Here is a 23,074-nt window from a genome sequence, read left to right on the forward strand (position 1 = left end):
CAGAACAGCAACACACTCTTTGAACAATGCAAGCAGCAGCATTTACCCTATGGCATGTCTTTCCAAGAGGCGCTGAACCGGCATGGAGAGCTTTCCCAGGAAACGCTTGATGATTGGTCTGCTCTTTGCAAATTTGTCTTTAACTTCTATTTCCAGGACATCCGTGGGCAGGGAGACAAAGCTGAATTGCTGAAATAAAAGAAGGGCGCAGAACAATAAGCTGGTGGCTGGGCCACAGCAACACAGAGTACTACAGCTGAGAGGAACACCTCTGCACAGAGATGTGAGCACCTAGTGAGGTGAATGATACGTGATCACTCTTTTCAGATAGATTGTTTTGAAATACCTCCTTTTCTATTCATCTATGCCCCAGCTTAAAAAGGAAGAACTCTGAAAACTCTATTTATCTGGATCAGTCTACTACCCTGGTTTAAGCCACAGTTTCACAAAGAGCTCAACCAGCAGGAAAGCCACGGCACAGGCCACTTTCACAAACAATAATGAGAAAAAGAGCAACAGCACCATCTAAAACTGCTCCTGTCACCAAGTACATTGAAATGTGTTGACTGCTGTCTCAGCTGGTCTGGTCATAAGAACATCTATTTGTCAGTAATGTTTCAGTAAGCTTTTAGAGACTGTGTGCATGCACATCTGGGATAGGAACAAGGAGAGTGATATTTTAGGTTACAGGAACAAGCATGAGAGCATTAGGGCACCTGCAGATGTCTAGATGTCCCAAAGGTCAATTTAAAAATAGTAGTGAGGAGGAAATATATTCGGTAACTTGGCTTTGCTTTCTCCTAGACTGGCTAAATTCAGTACAGGTGTGAAGCTGGTGACACAGGTCACAATAATTTTCCCAAACATCTGCTGCTACTAGAATATAATCAATCAAAAAAGCACATTTGTGCTGTGGTGCACAATAGTAGGAAAACTGTCAAACCACTTCACCTGAGAGGTCAGTATTGATCTGGAAGACAGCTTCTGTGTTAAGTGAATATTGAGATGGATGAAAGGACTTTTCTAGCTTTCCCCCTGCCAAACCCAATCTCCACAACAGAATCATTCTCTGGGTTACCAAGACCTGGAGTTATAGCCCTAAATCACTCGCTCTATTGAATCATGGTCTAATTCAGAGATGCTTAGTTTAAATGGCTTCAAGTGAAACCAACGTGAGTGGGACATCCTGTTAATCACACCCTGCAAAAATGTCATTAATCAGAGAAGAACAATTCAACCCAGCTAAAGCGTTATTTTGTTCTTGCTTTCTTCTACATCTTTGCAACAGGCTAGCAATTAAGATAAATGCACCAAATAGGAGAACCTGAATTCCCCATGTATACACAAAGTTGCCTTAAAAAATAAGTTGTCTTACTATTACTGTTTCACCTGCTAAAAACCTTGAGTAACTACCAGTTCTTGACACTTGAAAGCAGAAGAGGGGAATTAACTTTAAAATGAATTATTGTGGCGTAGAACAATTTGCCATTTAATGAATTCTCCTTTTTTGTGCTGTTGACTCCTATATTGTAAGTATAGTCTCTGTGGGGTGGAGCACGCACACACACAGGTAGAGAGAGAACTGCCCCCAAGTGAAAAGCAAAAGTAGGTTTAATGATCTGAATCTCCTCAGGTCAATAATATATTGTCTTGTGGTGCAACTCTGAAGGAAATCATAACCTGCATGGAAATTTATTTTCATAGTATCACGTGGAACCAAGCCTGATAGCTCCTTCCTTGCACAGGACACATATTGACCTTTTCCAGAGCAGTAATCAGCAACTGAGCAGTGTGGACCCAAGCAGCAAGATGTATTGGAATAAGCCAAAGAAAATGTCCCTGTTCCCTTGAACAGCTGTGCCTCAAGACATACAAACACCAGAATATTCCATAAAAAGTGTAAAATCCAATTGTGTTCAGATTCCATCACCGGCCAAACTGTTGCACTTTGGTATACCAAGACTGCCCTGGGACCAGGCCCTGGTCCATCACCACAGCTCCCAAATGTTTCCTCTAGAAGCATGTTCTCACTCATAAAATCAGCAGCATTTTGGAAACACAGTTAAGCCTTTAAGACCAGAAGTGTCCTGTGGCAGAGCTCAAAGGCTTTGCCACTTGCAGGCAACTGCAGTTTGACACCAAAAGTGAACTCACTGAAATGGGTTTGGACACAGCTTGTAAAACAGTGATAATTTTACATAATTCAGTTTTCCATTATCTAAGAAGTTGCTCCTGCTGTTGCTCTCATCTAGTTTGATTCTTATCGGGCAAGATTTTTCTAAGGCAATCTCTGACTGCAGGTGCCTCAGGCACTGAAAATCCAAAAGGAACATTGGATTTTCATGCCATCCACACTGAAAATCCAAAAGGAATCATTGCTTGTAGAACAAATGGGCATCTAGCCCTCTGAAAAAAATGGATCGCAGCGAAACACCTTGGTTTGAGAACTCAGAGACTTACAAATGCATTTTCAAAAACCACAAATCACTTTTGAAAACATCTTTCTTATGACACTTAATGATTGGAATGTAATCTTTGGATGTGGAAGCAAATCACCATCAAATCCTAGTTTCCCTCTTGTCCTTCACCATCTTTTCTGACAACTGCAAGACCCTGTACCTTAGCCACAAAATATTGATTGTACTTACACTGTTCAAAGCCTTGGCCTCTACTATCCTGTCTGTCTGGAAGAGAAAGGACTCTGTGTTTCACGATATTATCCAACATAACTAACATAAATACTAATATATTACTGATGGAACAAATTAAATCCTCTTTTTCCCTAATATTTGCCAATTATCACGCAGCGGCCAGTTTGTGAAAATGAAAGCATAAGCTTCACATCTAAGTTAAAAAAAAACCAAACCCAAAATCCCAGACAAAGGAAAACAAAACAGCCCCACCATATCCCCAAGTCCCCCAACCCCCAAACAAACACCCAAACAAAAAGATATTGATTATAAATTCTGCAGTACCCTTGGGTTAACACTCAGGGATGTCGTGATTAATAATTCATCCCAAGGAGGGGTAAAAAAGGAGGTTGTAAAATCACAAGAGAGATAAAAGTCAACTGTGTTCAGGAGGAGGGAAGTTTGATGCTTCTAACACATGCCCAGAAACTTCACCATTGATAACCAAAAGAGCTGCATTTTAAGAACAAGTCTGCTGACATTCTTTTATTTTACTATTACTATTTTTAATGTAAGTCTTCTGTTATTTGGAACTTTTCTTATTCTTAAATCAGTGTTACAGAATTAAGTCAGAAGTTCAGCTTTCACATTTGAAAAAGTATAATACTCATAATTGCAGAGGAAAAGCAAGACTACAAAAACTATAGCATAATAAGGCCAAGTATACTATTTTAAAAATACTTCTGATTTTTTTGACAGTCATTACCTGAAGCCAGATTCTTTTATCTTTTTCATCTGGCATTGACTACTGAGTATTTTCTTTCACAATATAAACCAGCAATCTTTACCCTAAATATTTTCACTGGGGCCACAGCTCACTTTGTGGGCTTGTTCATTGGTTGCTTTAATTCTTCCCAACTAAAGTTTAAGTCTTTAGAATCACAACCACTAGTGCAAACCCTGCAAGACTGGTCAAGAACTTCATGGAACCTGCCGGAATACAAAGTCACTAAACTAAATTTTACACAGAGACTAACTGTAGAGGAGTATACTGCAGTTTACATAAATGGGCATTCTTTTCCCATAGTCAAAAACAAAGTGAAAGTATAATTTCTGGCAGTTTTAAAATTTTAATGTCATGCCCAAAGCTTTAGACTCTCCAGCTGTTCAGAGTTACACCAAACTTGACAACGGCCTCATGGAAGTGGTTTGTGACTCCGTCTGAGCCTTTCTTTTACTCAAATAAAAAAATATCTCAAAGGAAGTAATGGATTTCAACACAGGTGGCAACTCATCTACCAGAATAGCTACAGTTTCAAGTCCAAAGACCAAGAAGAAAACTTTGTCTAACGACTGATTATGTGTTCATTTGGATAACAGCAGACAACAGCAATTGTAAATAAATCACAATTTATTTAAGTTATTATAAGAACTTGAAGTTTTCACTTGATCCATAACCAAAATTAAAGTAAAATACATTATATAAAATGTAGGGAACAAAACTCTTGCAAGTAATGGGCAGACCACAGATTTATATATCATCTACAGCAGTCAGTGGATGAGCAGGTAACAAACAAGAAGTTAAATCTCTATTCCCTGATTAGCCCAAGCCAGTAACTACCAGTGCATTGCCCTGTTTATTTTTACAGCCAACTTGCTGTAAAATCTCAAATTCTTTTAATTTGAGATGATACATGACACAGCACACTCCACGAAGGAGACAGCAGACTGCCTCAGCAGAGGGCCTGGCCCTAGAAATAGCTTCTGACCCCACCTTGTCAATGTGGTATCTGATCCTTATCAGCTAGGGATGCAAGAGCTCTCCTTTATAGGAAAGATGAGGAGGTCCTCCGCTGAAAGGACAAGGTAGGGAACCAGCTGCCCTTGCGTTTGGAAGAATCTCAGATTGAAAATCCCCATAACTTAGAGGCTTTGGGAAAGAGTCAAGACCCTCCAGAGGGGAAATCTTTTTTATTTTCCTCTAGAAATGCAGTAGGACTGTTAGAAGAAATGGCTGTCAGGTGGATTCCTAAAAAGAAGTTACAATCAGAAAGTCTGAACATAAGCAATGATTGACAATCCCTGGTATACTGGGGAAAAATAGTACTTGTGACCTGCAGAAAGGAGGCCTTGGGGAGGCTGATGTTTCCTAACCTCTGGAATGACTTGGCCATGTCTGCATTAGGAAGATTTATGGTACAATGTGAGCGGATCTGGAGAGAAAAGGAGCTGGTGCTCTGCACCTGACTAACACATCCAGACATGTTGCAAGGGTTTTACCATGAAGTGACTCCAGGCTGGTGCCCTGGATTGAGTTCACTCCCATTTATTGTCTGAAAAGTGCTTACTGCACTCCTGGAGCACATCTGTTCACTTCCCTTCTGCTGAGAGTAATTGAGTTCATGCACTTCTGGAATGACAAGAAGCGTCTTTAGTGGGGAGAGCAGGAGATTTGCTTTGAAATGGATCTCTTGAATGGAACACAAATACTATTATAGACAAACCCAGAGAATTGCTACGACCCATGATCAATAGAACAAGTTAGTATGTGTATTATTTTCCCAATGTCTTCTTCAATTATTTCATTTTTAGGGTGTAATTGCATCTCTCTGGAATTATGATGTCTGGGAGAAAACAGACTTGCTCTAGATGCAAAATCATTTCATCTCTCTACTTTCCCCACTTCTTCAGCCATTTGTCAATGCCTGTCCCACTTGCTACAGTGGCAAGAGATGCAGTGATGCTTTGTTCCTACACATTTAATGCAAAGAGGGAGTAGAGGACAGTAGAGAGAGATTGTTTTAATTCCTCACTAACAGAAGAGCTACAGCATTATAGCACAACTTATTACACACCAAGAGAATCTGTACCAGGCTCATCCTTAAAATGCTCCTGCCAATGGAAAACCTTAAGTTGATATTTTCTCAGGCATCAAAAATCAATAGGGTATAATTAATATTTCCACAGAAATACAGAAATGGAGGGAGAGTAAAGAGCAAAAGGGGCATGATAAAGAAAATCACAGCAACATATTGACATGTTAACTCTTCTTGGGTTAAGCAGTGTATCATCAATTTTGGCTCCAGTCATTAATAAGTCATTAGGATTCTCCTTTCATTTACACAGATTTTACACAGCTGCCTCCAGCAGATTCACTCTCACAGAGACACAAATCAGAATCAAAGCTACCTAGAATCAGCTGAGACTTTCATACTCTCACACTATCTCAATTATCTAAATGTATATCTGATTTTACATTACTGCTGGCATCTTCAAGCACAATCTGTAAACACTGTAGTAAACACCACTGAAAGAGTTTCAGACAGTAACCTACTTTTCAGTGCCTATTTGCTTCCAGGCTCAGCAATGGTGTTACAGACACAGATGATTAATTTAATTAATGTGAACAGATCTTGAGGGGACCTTAATGCATGACATATAAGGTAAAGAACAAAGGCCCATGCTAATGCTGACCTGGCAGAATACATCTATATCCATTTATAAGAGAATAGAACCACTTCCAGACTTTGGAATAGTTTTCATAGAAAGCCAGCTACTGGTGATGATTCGTTTCCATGTTTTATTTTTACCAAATTTGTTTGCATCCCTGCATACAGATGGATCCCAGTGACTCAATAGCACTATCAAGGAAATTGCTGAAATGAACAGACCATGTCCATTAGCATCAATCAGACAAGTTATGGGCAAGTCAAATTCTTTTAAAACCGTCAGTATAATAATTGGTAGACAGTATAATAAAGTCAGTATAATAAAGATAGATAGATTAATACACTGGTGACAGGAAGAATTGGGCTCTTGATTTGGAGTTGAATAAGCAATAGAATTAAAAATAAAATTTATTTCTGATATCCTTCATGTACAGGGTTGATACAAGCAGAAGTAAATCTTAAAAGGCTGTGAATTATATTTGAGGGATGAAGATAAATTTATTCTTTCAGCTGAATATTTCATTAGTGGGTTTTGTTTCAAATACTCCAATGAAACCATTACAGTCTTACTGCACACACCACTTTCTGTCTGTATTACTCTGTTCCTCAAAAACCTACTCTACATATCATTATATTCCCATATAAAATTACTTTGCACCAACAGCTGGATAAGCTCATCAAGAATTCCAATTTCTTAAGCTTTCTACAGTAATCCTCAGTGACAAGACAAAATACTGCAGACTCAGTATTGCCAAGGGCAGAGCTCCACTGCTGCTGTGGGTGGGGACATGCCTTTTCCTACTATGAGAGACTGCTGGAGCACAGCAGAGACTGCAGGGGGACAAATCCAAATCCAATCTTTATTATTATGGCATGGCACAATTGTTGGGGGTTTTTTTCCCTACCATAAAAGGGATTCACATAAATGCACACATTGATTTTCTAAAGTCTGATTCATTCCTTTCTACTGAACTCCTTCCAAGTCAGATAGGGCCTTCAGAAAATTAGCTTTCTGGGCTTCTCCCTCAGATTCATCTCAGAATTGACTACAAATTTATTAGCACAGCAAAGACTGAAAATATTTGGAGACTCTCATCATCAGTAGTATACCAAGCTAGCAAGACTGATAGTCTTCTAGATGCAGAAGTTGCAAGTAAAATACAGTTCTAGAAGAATAACATCCTAAAAAAAAATCTAGATGATTTTTCACACGATAACTCATTCCTGAAGAAGCTTAAGTTGTCTTGGGCTTTGACACTTCAATCATCAACAGATCTTAAAATCTCTAGCTGTAAAGCTACAGCTTGTCTGTATAGTCAAACAATGTTTTACTCTTTACCTGGACGTGTGTGCAGAAATGTTATACAGGGAAGCTACCACTCACAAGGCTTCACTCAGTCCTGATGATACCTTTGGTGAAATTCATACGAAATTCAGGATCTGGATTTGACTTCACCTGTATATTGTTTTCATGCTTAGGTGTGAAGGCCTCTAAGGTCCTACAGCATATTCTTTTGTATTTGGCAGTAGAAGGGAGAAAAGCTTATCCAGGCTAAACAATAAGGAATTCAGTCAGTGTGATGTTTCTGTTGCTTTTGTTTTGGTCTTCTGTCGAAATTATAGAAGGCTTCTGTAAGGCCATGGTAGGGCTGACAGCATTCTAGTGTTCTGGATATTAGATCAAAATCAGATCAAGCACAACCCACTTTAGTGTAAATTTATACTGTTGATTCAAATATATAAAACATCTTCTTCAATGGTTTTACACTGCTCTGGAAAGACTCAGCTTTGGTCAAGCATCCCTTGCTTGTATGACTCTAGGCTTGTGCTACACCAGGTAGCACCCATTTTATCAGCCAACATAAAGCCTCTAGAGAGGAACAGAGCTTACATAAACCCCTTCCTGCCTGATCTGGCTATTTTGGCAAACATTTTTCAGTCCCAGAACTGCTGGGTGGTCTATTACATAGCACTTCAGCATTCAGGATAACAGAATCATTGCCCAAGTTATAACTGTGCATCAAGAAAAGCAGTCACACACCAGCACTCAGAGTCAGTTGCATCTTGGCATTCCTGCAGGCAGCATCCAAACTCAGTGCTTCTATCACTGATGATGGCCTGCACTACCGAAGCCACCTCCCACTGGTGTTCAAGCCGCTGAGTTCTTCCTTCCTCTGATTTTGCATTGGTAATCTCAAGAGACAGCTTACGTGAGAAATTATTCAAGTGCAATATTTTTGAAAGGTTGTGAGTTATCTGAGGTGCAGAGAGCATGAAAATCCTGTACATCTGTGTATCAGATCTGACATATTAACTGCTAGTTGTTAAGCGCTCTTGCTCTCTGCTTATTCACATCAATTAATTCACTAGTGAAATGTAGCTGTCTTCAGAGTGATTCCAAACACTCTTTTGTCTCAACTATATTTTAATAGTGTTTGTAAAAGCTGAGGCAAAGAAACAAGGAGTGGAACCACAGGAAGTTGAGATTGTTTTAACCTAGTAGTGGGCTCCCATTTTAGGGCAATCTACTCCTCCCGAGTTAGATTACTGGAGTTGAAATTCAATGTGTTATTTAGCAAATGACATTCCTACTACTTTAAGTGTGCTGAGCGGTTGCATCAGCCAATTTTTATAATCTCATTGGCCATTCCTCAGAGCTCTCCTTCCACTCACTAGTAAATAAAACAAGAATTGAGGAAACATTCTGCTCAAGCTGCCATAGTTAAGAAAGAAATACCATAAATACATCTAAGTCAAGTCCAGAAACCTTAAGTACTTTATCTGCGAAACCATAGAATTTCCTATCAAGTTGGAGGTATGTGAACTACTTTTTAAACCACTTTGCTTTGTTCCTGTGATCTATTACTTGTCTGAGCTGTGTATCACTTCACTGATTTCTGAAAAATTAAATCTTTTTAAATGAGCTGCTTCCAAACAACATGACAGCACATATATTGTTTCAATATGAAGCAATATGGAAATATTGTTATTATTTTTCATGTGTCATTAGTGTCATTATTTTTCTACTATCTATATTAGAAGATAAGCATCCATCCTTCTCAATTCCATTACATATACACAAGAGTTGGGAAATGGGCACTTCCTTCTGAGATTTTCTTTGCATTTTATCTCCAATCAGCATGATAGGACTATTCACCCTTTGTGCTTTTGCAACTGCATGGGCTGGCAGGGCAATACCTGCTTAATCTGGGACTGTAGAGTCAAGCTGTCCAGTGCCATGTGGTTTCCAGGCACTCAATTATTTAACTTTACAGATGTTTCTGAAGAGCGTGTGGAAACATACAGAAACATGTTCAAAATGATGTCTCTTTATCAGGATAAGTCACCACCTTGGGCTTTAACTTGTCTCAGCGTGAGGGCTCTTTCACCTCTACAGTGAGCCCTGCTGCAAGTGTCAAATTGTCACTTGCTACTCCTTATCTGTAAGAAATTTCCATTTCCTTGTCTCCTTGTACAAAGTACTGCAAATCAGAGCAATGGAAGAATAGCTTTAAGTCAGGAAAACTTGTGCTGAACAGCATTTGAACAGCCTATGAAATGAAGATGATCATCAATATTACGTGAGACAGAGGAAAATTTGCCTGAGGTACCAGGGTGCTCCCAGCATGTTTATATAATGCAGGTGGTTACTATACAAACAGAGCAGCCTAGTAAGTATATGAGGAAGAATACCAGAACAAATTAATATAAGTAAATCAGTCATCTTTTAGTCTGTAGGACTTTTAGTGCTAAAGCCCTTGAAAACTGAATTGACTCTTTCTGAATTTGCTCAAGGGTAATGAAGAACATATAGAAAGATCCTTGTCTGCAGATATTTCAATAATTTTATTTCTCCATTTCAGATTTTTTTCAAGTTTAGCATCCAATACAAATCAGATAGGTCATTCAACTGAAAAAAAAATAACATTTGCCTTCTATTCACATGGAGTGACAGAGAATCTAAGGAAAGAATGACCCTTCTGAAATAGTACATTGCTAAAATTTGCTTTTGAGAAAACAACTTGTGACTGATACTCTTAATGATAATGGCTAAGAGTCCTCAGTATTTTATCACTTCATATATTCACATCCATGAGTGAAAAGGGTGAACAGAAGAATGGCTACCACCATGATTCAGCAACAGTTTTCAGTCTTCCTTCTCCCCTTGTCCCATGAAGGTTGCAGAAAATCAGTTCTGTGGTCTTCTGTGCAGCAGAAACCAATGCAGCTTTTCAGTAACAAAACAAGGAGTTCAGAGAGGCTGATTGCACAGACTGCAGCACAAATGCATGCAGTTAAACATCCCAATATCAGCTGAGGAGAAGGCAGAAGGAGAACATGCTAACCATGGCTTGGCTCTTTTACACTCCCTTGCCCCTCACAGGCTAACAACAGAAAGGGAGAAGCGGCACACTTGCACGCAATCAAGAAAACCTGGGGGCTGAACAGCAAAGCTGGAAGCCAGCTGTGCTCTTTTGCTTTCCCTTGTCCATAATTAGGCCATTTCATTGTTTCTCCTTTTCTTGCTGCCAAACTCCACTTGGAAAAGAAATGTCAGCCCACAAACTCAGCCATTTGGCACAGCTTGAGGAGAAGACACCTGTGACATTTTATCAGAGCCTATGGACTGAGTATCACACACAGAGAGCAAGTCTCCCCTTCATACCTGCTCCCCTCTAGTTCTGGGTCTTATGCACTTCACTGAAAGATTTCTGCCAACTGCCTGATCCTCCATGCCAGCTCTAGCTTGACCATTTCCACAGCTGGACCTGGGACTTCTCAACCAGATTCATCTGATGCTTGGCTCCACAGGGAAGTTATCACTTGGTGAATGCCTCATAACAATGTCCTCAATTAAGTCCTGCTAGAAGGCATTTTTCTCTGACTAGCTTCAAGGTTGTTTTTCCAGTCATACAACCTCCCCCACCCACCACATAACCTGATGTGGTATCTAATTTCTTCAGGTAGGAGAATTCAATTCTATTTCTGCTGTCTTTTTGCCCACTCACAGCTCCATCTCTACAGAGTTTGACCTAATTATCCCTCAGCTACTTCACAATTTGCATTTTAATTTGAATAAATCTGTGCAGTGTATTTATTTACTTTTACTCTTTCCTGCAGTGGAGATATTGTTGTGACAGAGCACACCAGTAAATCACACCCAGTATGTCAGGCTCCTTTAATTCCAAAGAGATTCCTTATTCTTTCCTGCTTATTGCCATTTTGCATGTAATTTAAAAACAGCAGGCAGCAATTGAACTCTCAGATCTCATTAATACGTACAAGTCCTTCCAACAAAAAGAAGCAGACTACAGACTATTTCTTCAAGGTGATGGCCAAATGTGCCAAAGTTGCCTTTGATTTGTGTTGCCACTGATGCTTTTCGGTCATATTGCTTCTCTTTATTTGCATGCTATACTTGTTGTGCTTCATATAATATCTCTGTGTATGAACACTATAAAATCTAGTAGCAGCCTTTCATGCTATGCAAGTTTATTTTTCAATTCTGTTTCATGCCTGCCTTCATTAATTAACAACTTTATAAACTGCACCAATGAAGTACCGAAAGTTTTAATGTACCACCCATCTTTGTAGCTAATTACTGAGACAAGTACTCATAGAATACATCAAACACAGTTAGCTCAACAACTATTTAGCCAAGAGTTTAATTAAAAAAAAAAAAAAAAAAGATAGTACTAGAGTGATGTCCATGCTTTAAGAAAAGTCTCAGCTTAACTCTCCAGCTGCTTACCTCTCCTTGCCAGATAGGGTTAACAGTGTTACAGATGATCTTAGATCTTTTCTCCTGTCCATGGTGAGGAAGGGCTGGGAAGATGCTATGTTTTCCAGGCTGGATGGAAATCTTCAGATAAGGATCTGGATTGAAGAACATCCCTTTCTTCAGACCAAAAGCCTGGAAATCTGAAAGGTAAAGAACCAAATTATTCTTCACATTCCAGGCATCTCTTTGGCATGCTAGGAACAGTATATAGGGAACTGGTAAGAACTCAAACAATATGGCAGGAATGTGAAAAAACTTACTATGTTTGTTGTAAGGCAATTCAATGCCAAAGATCATATAATGATCTTGTAATTTAGAATTTACAAATCATTACATAATGAAACTGCAAATTTACAGCCTGATTGTGCAGACTTATTCAGCTTCTAAATCAATATTTATGCAACTTCAAGTGATATACTTATTTTTCTAATAAGCTGAGCACTTGCTCAACCTGACAGTAGTGGAAGGCTATGAAAAAGAGATCCTGTCATTTAATGTCAAAGTCATGGCATTTGGTACCCAATGGATCCATTTTTCCTAGGTATCAATTTTACCATTGTGCAGATCTTACCTTTTACACCACTTTTTTTTCTATATAAGAAGTCATTTTACACTTTTTCCCACTTTAAACCCTGCATGGGTTAACTTCACCTCAGGAAAACTCTTGTCTATAATGTCCAAATTTTAAGCAGGGTTTTACAACTGCAGAAATCCTAGGGAGCATAATATATGTCGTACACACAGAAAATGCCCAGGCACTTATTTGAAAATTTCCCCACAACATTCTGAAGAAAGACACAATGCCCATTATGATCTGTCACTGAGAAGCTGATGAAATGCAAACTAATCTGCTGGTATATCATTAATTTTAGCTCAAGAGACACAGACTGACCCCCTTGGTCTTCTCTTTTTCCAGATGCATTTCTAAGCTTTCTTTGGCACATAGAAGCACTTATTCCTATTAGTGAGTTCAGTAGCTAATTTATTTTCCACCACTCTTTGCATGGAGAGTCTCCTCTATTTAAAGCTTTATTTCACATTGGGGTATAAGCACTGTACTGCATTCTGCCTATTTCCTCTTGCTGTAATGGAGAGATAAAAAGTATTAGACATAATGGTTTCTAAAACTGCAGAGATGCATACCTAAACATTCAATTTAAACACATATTTTTTCTTCTGGCAGTTTTTGAAAACATTAATTTTCACAGTCTTCTAATTCTCTTCTGATTAAAAACCCAATTATTCTGGCAGGTTGTGGGAGACCATGAAAAACCCTCAAGGCAGATATTTTGCATGACTCTGAAAATCATACACACTGCACACCATCATCAGTATTTTTTCCAGAAAATAGCTATATCAAACCCAGTTGTGTGCTGCTTCCTTAACATGTGGTAATAGCCAACACAAAAAAATGTGCAAATTAAAAAGAATTGCTTTTCTTTCCATTGGTTTTAATCATTTATTCCACCACACAATTCATGCTGCACATATTCAAAAGCTGTTGGACAGATGGTCCTGAAACAGACTGTATTTTAAGAATCTCATTCTTGAGACATTCTCTAACAAAAAAAACAACAACAAACAAACAAACAAACAAACAAACAAAAAACAATAGAGGACATCACTACTAAGAGCTTATTTGAAAGTACATTGCTGAAACTATGTACTGCCACAGTCCTAGCAATCCTATCACACAAAGAAAATTATCTGCTTCAAAAAGATAACACTGATTTTTCCCCCCCTTTTTTCTTCTGAGCACAAAATCTCTGTGTAACCATCCTGTATCTCATCTAACAGCCTTGCTGAAATTCTATACGGCAAACTCTTTTGCTTTGGAAGTTGTACTGTTAGAAATGCATTCAAGAAATAGAAACCAAGATTGCAAAATGAGTATGAATGACATGGACCAGCAGTTCATTAGCTGAGGCTGCTAACATATGAAAGGAGAGAAAGACCTCTGGGATCTTATTTTCTTTCTCTCTGATATTTCCTCAAAAGAGTCTGAAACTGAAATATTTATTGCTGTATATGTTTCTGGGTTGTTTTTTTTTTTCCTTCAAAGAGAGACCATGCTATCTTTGGGTACCACAGAGTAACAAAATACTGACATTTTTCTACTGATAGAAAATACCTAGCACTCAATTATGTATACTTATAGATCATGTATCATAAAGAAAATACATTGAGGATGACCTACAGCCTCTTTCCAGTTATGGGAATTAGAGCACAGCCATGAAGATGAAGGTACTCCCAGCTTCAGTTAATAGTCTCATTTTTGTATTCAGATGAGGAGAAAAAAAGTAATTTAGCAAAGCACATGGCACAAAATTTTATTTGTGTAATTTTCTTACTGAAATTACACAGTAATGCAGATTTTTTTAAAAAAAAGTCAGTTAGAAATTTCACTTTTATTGTCCAGAGTATGAATAGGGCTAGCGGAATCAGCTTTCCCAAGGACAAATATCCCAATTATATATCTCACCACAAATTCTCATCACTGTGAGAAACAGGGCATCGAAACTCAAAAAGCTCTTAATAAAGCTACATGGATATTTGCAGACAAGCAGAATTTAATTTCATTTGAAGGAAAACCTATCTGTAAGTCCTGTACTATCTGCTGTAACTTGCTGCTGTAACTCTTACCACTCCAGCATAACTCCCCAACAGAAGAATCACAGCCATTCTGCCTTCCCAAATACAAATTTTTTTTCTACCATCTTCAGAAAAAGATTCAGAAGATACCAAACTTTGAAGTGAAGGTCTGAAGCTAAATGAATTTAAATCTTTGGTTGAATGAATGAATTCCAGAAGGCTGGGATGTACCTTGCTGTATACTGTACACTAATTTTAGAGTGTGTTTCTTGGAGCCATATGAGGAAATGCTACAAAGATAACTCATCTATGGTTTGCAAAGGTGTATTTTCATCCACTCTCTTAAAAAAATACACCATATTTTTAATACTATACCATATGCCAGTTTCTCATTTAGTCATAAATCACATTTTAGTGTGAAAGAGGTTATATACATCTAACAGCTTAATAATGTCAGGCCATCTCTCAAGACCGATGACAGAAGGAAGAAATCCAGGTAAAGACAAAGTAATTACAGCCTTTCACTGCCACAGACTTGCACAACTTTTAAGTACATGCATCCTATTTCACCCAGGCTGTCTTCACTGGAGAAAAATGGCTTGTACTAACTGCTGCCTGCTGCTGTCCCCAAGTGACTTATGAATTTGTTCCAACTCCAGAGCTTTCCTTCCATACGTGCTGATCTCCAGGTGCCTGGATGAGACCTAAGGAAGCTTTACCCTGGGTCACTTGCATGCATGTCCCCTCTGTCCCAAAGGTGTGCCATCAACTTCCCTGTCTGCTTTATAAAGGATCATTCAGCAAATCTATTTGCCATGCAGCACGACAAACTTTGGGGCACTGGTGGCTGGATAGTGATGCAGGCTATTTCTGTGGTGAACCAGTGCATTTATTGGAGCCAGGTGGGGATGTAAATTCCAACAACTCAGCTAGAACACATCTGTGTTTTACCATGTTTGATTTTGCCTCAATAGAAGTCATTAAGCTTCCAAAAGCTCACGGAAGAGTCACGTTTTGTCATGCTCAGCAAGGAGACTCTCTGACAGAAATGATGAGCAAAACTACCATAGAGATAGTACTTCAATTCCCCACAGACATAGCAAGGTATTCAACCAGACCCATGCTCCATATAGGAGTGTGACAGAAAAGGATGGAGAATCAGACAGAGAACCAGACTCTGGAGCAGTCTGTTATCTAAATTAATTACATTTAGTCTGGTCATCAATACGTCAGGACTAAGTTAAGGGAGCTCAAAGCTGTTCTCCCCAAGGGATAAAAAGACTTTACCAAAGGAATTTTCCTAGAAATAACACACAAGACTACCCTGTGCAGTTTATAGATGTGTCTTAAGAATACTCAGTGCCTCTGGTCTCTTGATGGCACATATTCTGCTGAATATTCTACTGAAGATTCCAGAGTCTACAACCAACAGAAGGGTCAAAGACTAGTAAGTAGCAGAGCTACTAGTTTTGAGAAACTGATACTGATATTTTAAAAAAGATGGTGAATTCCTTTCAACAAATGCCAAATATGGACAACTCCACCATTTCCCTTCAGATTTCCTTTGTGAATTCCCAAAGAGCTATCAGCTCTGATTGTGACACTGAAGAAACATACTTGAACAGGACTGGTATCTGGACAGACTGCCAATGAGAGAAGGTAATTGCCAGGGTGCTAATATGTCAGTGTTTCTTTTGTAGACCTTGGACAGAACAGGAAGAACCTGCCTCAGAGTGCAGCAGTTCATCTACTGAGCTGAGCTGCCTAAGATATAGGCATGGCTTCAAAGAAAGGAACAACAAAACTCTGCTTGCTCAAGATTCAATGGGAGGTGCATAGGTACTGCCTCTCAGCCTTGTGCTCTTAAAGCAATACTTTTAGTTACTGTCAGTGGAACAATATTTCAATAGTAAGAGCACAGCAATATTGCATTTACTAAAATGCCAATTTGACTCATGAAGCAGTGTATGATACTAAACTTCATTTGGCAATCACCTCTTTGGAACAAGGTGAGCATGGATTTGCAGAAGTATTGCATCTGATATTAATTAGATTTCAAGAAGCAAATTAGGAATCTATTCTAGAAATCAAATAGTAATGTGCAATGACAGGAAGTATTAAAATCCAACACAGCAAACTAATGCAGGGGAATTGATAAAGATACTACTTGAAGTACAGGAGATGACTGACTTGATCAGCTACTGAATGAGATTCTGCAACTGATGATATGCAAAAAGTTAAATAAAGTGCTTCTTTTTGCTCTCAGAAATTAGACATAAAGACAGACAGACTTCACTTTTATTTTAAAATAAAATGCAGGAAAAAAAGAAAGGGCTAGTGTAGTTGCACAAGAAGGTATTTTAAGGTCTGAGATTAAAAAAAATAGACTAAGTGGATCAGATAAACCAAAATGTTTCTGTCACAGGGCTCCCAGGCAAAACATTAAAGACAGTAAAAAAGAGAAGAAATTTTTTTCCTAGCTATAAATGCTTCAAAGAAAAACAAAAGGGTTTCTCATTTGTTTAAATAAAGGTCAGTAGACATATTAGGAAGAAAATAGGTGCATTAATAAAAGACAAGCAATATGGAATTAATTATTCCAAAATGTCTGAGAGGCTACCTTTTTAATCATCTTCATCAAAAATGAAAACACAGAAAAAGTCTGAACCATTAATATGAACACCTTATCACAGCAAGGGGGTGTTTTTATCACTGCAAGTGATTAACCACTGGAGCAAAGCACCATCTTGGTGTGCTCAGATCCTGACTACACAGCTGTCTGTGAGATACCTCTGAGCCAAACTCACACAAAGCTCACCACCACGGGGAAAGGTGTCCTGTGTTAACTAGGAGAATGGAGTAGCTGAGTTCCAAGCCTTCTGAGGCCTTTCAATCTGCCAGTCTAGGCATACCTCGTAGGCACAATGTGTACTGGACGTGGTAAAAAGCCACCTCACCTTGACACAAGATCTGACAAGTAAGAAAAAGGTGTGGGATTAGTACTTATAAAGTCAGCCACTAGAATTTAAAAATTGTTGGAAAATAAAGGGCATTAAATATCTGCATTCTGAACAAGCATTTCATGCTAACAGCTACTGTCATAATGACCCTTAGCAGACCTTATACTATTTTCAGTTGTGATTTATGCTCTATCTTCTATAAACTGACAACTGTTATTACTTGAATATCTGGTCTGAAAACCACACAAAAACAACTAACAAGATTCTCAGAGATGTGTGATGGAGATAAATGCCTGAATGTTTGTGAAATATTCAGATCTTCTGGTAATTTGCTCCCCAAGGACACTTATAAAAAAAGTGTGCAAAAACATGAGATATGTGAAATATTAAAGCCTGGAAAATTTTATTTGATGCAGCATAGAGGCATATTATGCAAACCACATGATAACACTTTCTAAATATACCAGCCAACAAGACTGGTTTTAGGGGCTTTCAGAAAATGCATTATACTGCTGTTAAACTATGAACCTGCAAGTGAAGTAGCTGGTACATCTCAGGAAGCTTAGCACATTTTTTTCCTTCTGTACTTCATGCAAGAGAGCTCTGAAGCTTTTCAGCCACCTTATTGGAAGCGTGACATTTACTGGGAACAGGGGAAAAGGCACATTTGAAAAGTAAATGCAAAGTGGACTGCAGAGTTTTCCTTAAAGGCTTTTTTCAGTCCAGCTAAATTAGCCTTAAAATATTTCTCTTGGTATTTTAAATAATGAAAGATATAATAATACAGTCATCGTAAAAATTATTAAGAAGCTTAATCATGGGAAATTATCTTCTTTGAGACCAGTGCTGCCAGTGAACCTATTAATCTAAACCAGCCTTTCACAGGAATAACTTCCAGACTCAAGGAAGCAAACATGAAGTAAACAACTCTCCTAGTGACATAGTGCAAACTCTCTGCTATTTCCATTCTCAAGAAGCTAGTCATATTCTTGTGCCTTGAAGGATCATTTTACACCTTTTTCATTGTTTGACATTTTTATTCAATCTAGAAATCTTTTCTGAAAAATACCCTCCAGTAAAACAGTTGGATTTTGTCCAACCAAATACTCAATAAACTACAGGAAGAATAAAGCACTTTGTCAACAGCTTTTTAGAAAAAAAACCTGTTTCCACACAGTTCATTTTAACACAGGGTCTCACTGGACTCTCTCAGCGGTAGAGAAAGCAATACAAGGCAGCTGAAATGCACTCATGTTGCTCAGCATTTCTTATGATTTGGCCTACTTTGAGATTTTTCTCTCCCACTCTAATAACTTTTTCTTCTAAAAAGTTATATGGCAGAAGGCATAGCTCTTCTTGCATTCTTTAGATTACGGACTGCTTAGGGCATGATTCCTCTGTGTTGGCGCAATGGGCTCCAGTCACATTAATGACACTCCAGTCACTTTTTTTTAACTGCAACTAAATCAATCATAATTTGGAAACCTAACTTTTAAGTAATGACTGTATTAACTAATGACTGAAGATGACAGTATACCAAAATACAGATATTGAAAAGGAAAATCCTGTATGAGCAAAAAGGACTCATGACAATAGAGGGGTTACTGCTGAGATAGGGGTGCAAATGGAAAGGAATCCCAATTCCTTCTGATGCCTCTGGGAGGTCTGCCTTCATCTGCATTTTATTAGCAAGCATAATAGATATAGGAATAGCAATAATTTTGCTTTGCGAGAGACATTTTGTTGCTGTGGTGTTGACTAAGAAGGTAATAAATAAATCCTTGTGATGTGTTAATCTGTTAATTTCAGAAAGACTGAAATGGAACTATTTTGATAACTTAGATTTTTGATAAAATAATTGCCAAACTATTTTATCAAAGCTTTTCATATAGCTGGCTATGATGATGTTAGTAATACGGATGCTATATATATGCAGATTAATTGCTTGTGAATCACATGAATTAGATATCCCACACGCATTTTGAGGTATGGTCTTTATATACTTTCAATCAAAGTGTAAATTAGATACTCTAGTTCATAAAAGGGCCCACTGACCCCACATTTTACTGCTCTTGAAACCACAAATTACTATTGACACTTCTTGGCTTACTAGGCCAAAGAATCTGAGAGAATGAAAAAATTTAACTAGTTCTGGGCCACATTTTCTGCTTAAGATTATTTATGGACATTAAAAAATATTAATGCTTCTTTATTTCTGTTGAGCTAAACCTGTCATTTTATCAACTGATGGGTGGATGTCCAGTGTGCAACCTGGCAAATGTAAGTCATGTGTTAAAAAAGCCCTGTCCAATGTCAGTCTGATCTGCCATGTATCATACACAACCTCTCAAGAACCACACTGGCTGCCTAACTTGGAAAAGCACTGACATGCATCCTTAATAGAGGGAAGCTTGAAATAAATCATATGGCCAAAACCAATCATATCATGAGATGCTTGTCCAAGAGTAGGACTTCACACTTAAAGGCCCACACCTGTAAAACTTTTGAACTAGGGTAACACTTTGTACTACCTGTTCAAAGAATTTCCAAGTCAAGTCAAGCATCTTTCTCTTGGTCTTCCAGGAGCTAAAAAAATATGGAAACCAACCAGCAAGCATAAGACTCCAAAATAAGAGTCATGTTCATAACCACTCTTTTGACAAATTGGTTTCTGTCTACAGACGTGATTTACATGTTGTTCTTACCAAAGCTAGATCAAATGGCTCATAGCTGTTACATGGAAACATATTAAGCCTTTAAAACCTGCAGTGACATGCCAAGTAATGAGGCTAAGCGTTCCTCATGAAATGCAGATAAATGAGAGCAGTCTTCTGGCTCAAGAAGTCTGAGAGTCGCTTTTGAGCAATACAGAGAATCTTCTGCACCACAGCACATGGATCTGCCTCAGGTCCAGACCATGACTGTGGAACGTGCTTTGCAAGGAACAGAGTACTACCACAAATCCATTTTGCTCTGTAAATAAAGCACATGCCTTTGATCTTGCTTTCTGTGACCTACATATTTAATTGTAAACAGAAAAACCTAATATGGAACCAGAAATCTACTTGAACAAGTACTTACAAGAACAAGCACGTAACTCTCATTGAAGGAAAAGAGTGTGGCAATAATCATAGATTTTTATTCTTTGTCTCAGCATTACTTCTAGTACAGACAAAGAATCCATGCATAAATATATACATACATATACTTACACACTTGTGTACATAAAAGATTCTAGTAACTTCAGTCCCAAACTCTTTGGGCTTAAAACTTACTTATCAGCAGTGACTTACCTGACAGTGAAAAACTTATCAGTCTCCGACTTCCTTGTCCCTGGACTGAGTCTTCATTGGTGATGCTTTTAAAAATCTGCTGGGAGATAAAGAATTATGAGAAAGAGTAGTCTCCAACAACTACTGAACAGAGAATTGCTTAGTAACTGTTTTTTTTACAGATTCATAGTTAGTTTTACAATTAAGAATAAATTATATGACTAGAGATCAAAATGATGTTTTCATCTAGGTAATAATTTAACCATTCATGGACTAAGTCATCCCTGCCTGGAAGCTTTCTCTTAAAAAACCATAATGATGCAAAAATACTATGTAATTTGAATATAGCAGTTCTTCACCCAAAAATGAACTACTTATTAGTCAGGAGATAAAAGTATCACATAAGGATGGAGATGTGGCTAGCACCTCTTGAAACAACTTCCATCTTTATAATACCTTATTACTTGTGTGGAAAATCTTGCTCCAGAGGGTTTATTGCATACCTTTGAGAAAGACTTCTGAGAGATTACTAATACCCTGCACAAAAAACCTACCGTGAATTATGCTAACAATATGCATTGAGGGTGAACTGGAAAAAAACCCCTAAAAATCTATAGATTACACTTTGTACTCCCACAGTTCAGTTTTCAATGTCAGCCTTTGGTTCAGCAAGTTTATTGGTGAGCTGCTGCTGTGCAAATTAGGCCCCAAGCTGCCCTCTGGCTTTGATCAGAGCTGGGAAGCAAGAACACCCATGGGAGAAGCCCACCAGCAGCAATTTCTGTGTGGAGCCCCTGAGCAGGGCAGAGGAGATGCCATCGGGTGTCAGACTCCGAGCTCAGCAGGGAGGGGGTGCTATGAGCACAGCTTCCCACCGACTTTGGAGTCAAACCAAGTGCTGCTCTGCCCCCGGGAAGCAGCAGCTCCATGTCACTCTTGCCACTCCGCTTTCAGCCAAAAAAGAAAAACAGCATTTATGCAGTGAAGTTCCAATTTCTGATGGGAAACAGCAACTGAAGTCCCACTCAGCTGTGACTCATTGCTCGGTATATTAAATATTGTGTAGTCAAGCTTAACTTAGAAGACAACCTCCTCTCTGCCCCCAGATAGTGCAAAACCTGGGCAAGTGAGTACTTAGCCCAGCTAGCAGGGATTAAACAATCTCACATGGATGAGATCTAGATCAAAAATATATGGATGAATTTAGACCTTATAAAATAATGGGTTCTGCTGGACTTCATTTTGAGTCATAAGCATTTTGTTTCTCCCAGATTGTCTAAATGGGATAAAAGGTACTGAGCCGGGCAGGGCTATGAATAATAGAAACATCCCTATTGGATCACAGCTAATTAGTTGCAACTGCACTATTGGCCTTCTCAGCAAAGTCGGTTTCAACATGCTTATTGAAGCCACCACTGATTTCTGGACAGACACACATTTAAATCAGAATGTATGTGACTATGGAATTTTATGACAAGAACTCAACAATGTTTACCAGCCAAATTTGTGACCCCATCAAGAAACAATGACATTTCCTTGTCAGCATGTATTTTTCATGCTATGTCACTGCCTGATAATAATTACACATTATGCTTTCATGCTTACTTTTAGGGTCTTTTCATGACTTTGTCCAGGATAGCAACAGAACCAACCAACCTAGATATGTGCACGTTTGAAAAAGGTGCTTTTTTCTAGTCCTTTAACATTTTTCTGGGGTTTTATTTAGACCTGCCATGTATGTCATACATCATGCCAGTATGAATAGTTCAGCAGACTACACTTTGAACAAACTGGGGTGGATCTGATGGGGTCCTGTCAACCTGTTCCAAACTTTAAAATATTTGGTATTAAATGGCCCTTCAGGAGCCATATCTACATTAGTGAAACTATATTGAGACAGTCATAATAGACTGTTGTCACAAATCCTGATAAAAAGCAAAGCATCCTCGGCATGGTCAAACTTGCACTAACAAAACTTGCCATTTATATTAGGGGAGTAATTACACATCCAGTCCCATAAGTGAAACAACAAAATAAATTTATTTGCTCCTGAAGGGTCCATCTGTTCCGTGAAGCAGGTGCACCCCACAGTGTCCTGTCAAGTGCTCACCATTCAGCCATACAATCAGGGTACTAAAAGCCAGCCCTGCTGTGCCAACGAGTTCCATCCTCAGTAGCTGACCCCTGCATAACTCTCTAAGATGCAGCACTACATCAGCATGCCAGGCGTTTTGAGAATGCCTAGCAATTAACCTTAGCAAAATTAAACACTTGCTGGAAGCTTTTCCAATTTTCTTCCTTGCCAGGCAGATGAGAAAGGGAATGCAGGGCAAAAAGGCTGAAGGACAGAAGCTTTTGTCCTTTGGTTTGAGGCCTGTGATGCACAAGA

At 38.5% G+C, this 23,074-nt stretch overlaps 1 protein-coding gene across 7 annotated transcripts in view; it reads right to left on the reverse strand.

The window, feature by feature from the left end:
• Positions 1 to 23,074, reverse strand: part of HECW1 (HECT, C2 and WW domain containing E3 ubiquitin protein ligase 1) — a 252,277-nt gene that overhangs the window by 76,023 nt on the left and 153,180 nt on the right. For 5 of the 7 annotated variants that reach the window (XM_058038828.1, XM_058038911.1, XM_058038571.1 and 2 more), the window contains 3 exons: positions 20,707 to 20,785; positions 11,832 to 12,001; positions 47 to 189 (listed from right to left, as the gene is read on the reverse strand). In XM_058038828.1, the coding sequence (XP_057894811.1) occupies positions 47 to 189; positions 11,832 to 12,001; positions 20,707 to 20,785 (392 nt within the window). The remainder of the gene's footprint in view (positions 1 to 46; positions 190 to 11,831; positions 12,002 to 20,706; positions 20,786 to 23,074) is intronic. The other 2 variants (XM_058038988.1, XM_058038656.1) reach the window with 1 other exon arrangement.

The sequence above is a fragment of the Melospiza georgiana genome, chromosome 1 (genome assembly GCF_028018845.1).
Source record: "Melospiza georgiana isolate bMelGeo1 chromosome 1, bMelGeo1.pri, whole genome shotgun sequence".
Classification (NCBI taxonomy): Eukaryota; Metazoa; Chordata; class Aves; order Passeriformes; family Passerellidae; genus Melospiza; species Melospiza georgiana.